The sequence below is a fragment of the Pteropus alecto genome, unplaced genomic scaffold (genome assembly GCF_000325575.1).
Source record: "Pteropus alecto unplaced genomic scaffold, ASM32557v1 scaffold326, whole genome shotgun sequence".
Lineage (NCBI taxonomy): Eukaryota > Metazoa > Chordata > Mammalia > Chiroptera > Pteropodidae > Pteropus > Pteropus alecto.
In genome coordinates this window covers 1,220,260-1,222,291 of record NW_006438873.1, presented here as the reverse complement: position 1 = coordinate 1,222,291, position 2,032 = coordinate 1,220,260, and the positions used below count along the sequence as shown (strand labels likewise).

At 55.4% G+C, this 2,032-nt stretch overlaps 1 protein-coding gene across 1 annotated transcript in view; it reads right to left on the bottom strand.

Annotated features, from left to right (window-relative positions):
* The window catches only part of SBK3 (SH3 domain binding kinase family member 3), a 3,600-nt gene extending 1,568 nt beyond the window's left edge, over positions 1–2,032 (bottom strand). The window contains exons 1-3 of the mRNA XM_006915975.1: positions 1,988–2,032; positions 1,320–1,470; positions 610–812 (exon numbers count right to left, since the gene is read on the bottom strand). Coding sequence (XP_006916037.1) covers positions 610–812; positions 1,320–1,470; positions 1,988–2,032 — 399 coding nt within the window. The remainder of the gene's footprint in view (positions 1–609; positions 813–1,319; positions 1,471–1,987) is intronic.

Here is a 2,032-nt window from a genome sequence, read left to right as displayed (position 1 = left end):
CTTCCTTCCTTCCTTCCTTCCTTCCTTCCTGTTATTCTCGACACTATCTCAAATCCAAAGCCTATTCCCAAAGACTGCCCTACCCTAATCTTGAAACTCAAGTTCCCCTGGAATCTCGTGGATTCGGTCTGACCTGGTCTCCTTTTTGGAGGAAATCTCATTACAGTTCATCTCCAAGTCAATCTATATATGAATTCTCAACCACCACTCTGCAACACCTCCCTCTTCTTCTTCTCCACTCCCATTGCCAGTCTGCAATCAATTTGAAACTCAACCCAGCCACTGCCCTCACGCCCGCACTCCTATCCCAGTGCTAACCCGAATCCCACCTCTGTCTCCGTCCCCATCTGCCTCATCAGACCTAATCCGACCTCGATCCCAACTCCAACTCCCTGCCTGTCCAAGCTGGTGTTTGAGTAGTTGGATGGGTTAGTGTTAGGGTCAGCCATGGAATTACAGTAGAATTAGAAATAAGGAGGCTGTTTGGGGCTTCAGAGTAGAGCTCTGTTGGGCACTGCTTTGGGGGTCAGGGTTGGAGACAGGGATGGGGTTTGGGGTGGGGTTGGACTTGGGGTAAGTAGTCCCAAACTTTGCCCCCACCTGCCTCACCTGTTCCTGCAGCATCCCACTGAGGTCCCCACAGGGAGCATACTCCTGTGCAAAGGCAAAGTGTCGGGGGGTCTGCAGGGGTCCTGCCAGGGTCTGGAGCAGGCCTGGGTGTGACGAGACACAGCGGCCCACACAGAACTCTCTCAGGAAGGTGGTTCTCAGGACCAAGTCCCGACGTAACAGCTTCAGAGCCACGGCTGCACCTGCCAGGGGGACAAGGCAGAAGGGAACTCAGGTCACCCTCATCTTGCTTGGGGCCTCAGGCAAGCCACTTAACCTCTCTGAGCTTCAGCTGTCTCGTCTCAAACCAGAGTGGCCAGGCATAGGGTCTGAGCTCTCTGCTTCCAATTTCTCCATCTGCGTGTGGGAGCTGCAGGGGACCCTCCCGGAGGACTCTTCGTGCCCTGCCTCAGAATGCGTGTGGCCGTGCACAACTGCCTTACTCTCTCTGGGCCTTGGTTGCCTCTTGCATAAAGTAGGGAGTGTTGTGTCTTGTTTCCAATCCAAGTTGTGCTCTTGCCTTGTCGTGTAACCTCAGGCAGTTCTCGTCCCCTCTCTGGGTGGGCTGTGTTTCTCAGATCATGGGGCTCTAGACATGCGGAGAGCCCCCAGTGGGAAGGGTCCCCGTCTGAGATGTGCTCTGTCTCAATGGCTTTCGAGAACCCATGATGGGGAAATCCTGGGGTTTGCCATTCAGTGGCTGAACTCACCCCCTTGGCGAGGCCGGGCGAGAAGTACTCGGCCGTAGGAGCCTGAGCCTAGCTTTCGGATGAGGTGATACTGGACTCGCAGATTCCTCACTGATGTCACCCTGGTGGCTGTCAGCTCCACCAGCCGTTGGAGAGCCGTGGCTGTGTCCTCCTGCAGGAGAGGTGCAGAGGTGGGGGGAGGGTGGTAAGTCTGGGATCCACTGAGAGCATTGGGGGACATTGGAGACCAACTCCAGAGCAGATGTGGGGGGTCAGAGATGGGGTCACTGTCCCCAGAGAGGAGGCTGAGTCACAATGACTCACCCAGCCTTGGGCCACCTGTTTTTGTTTCCTGGCAGGGTTAGGGTGATTGTCTCAGAGCCCCCACCCAATGCCATCTGTGGGAACCCAGAAGCCCCCAGCCCGTACAACCTCCCACTCCTGTCTCTCTCTCCACCCTCCTTTCTCCTGTGTTTCCCACTCTTTGTTTCTGAGCCCATTTCTCTGGGACTTCACTCTTGCTGTGTGTCCTCGGGTTGGCATTGTTCTGGGTCTCTGACATTTCATCCCTTTCTCTCTGTCCCTTGCATCTGCTTCCTGTGCTGCTGCGTCTCTATCTCTGACTCCATTTCTCTCTGCATTTATCTCTCGGTTTCTCTCTCTCTTCCTCCCTGTATCCCATCTCTCACCTCTGAGTCCCCATCCTCGTGGTTCTCGGAGTCCCCGAGCTCCAT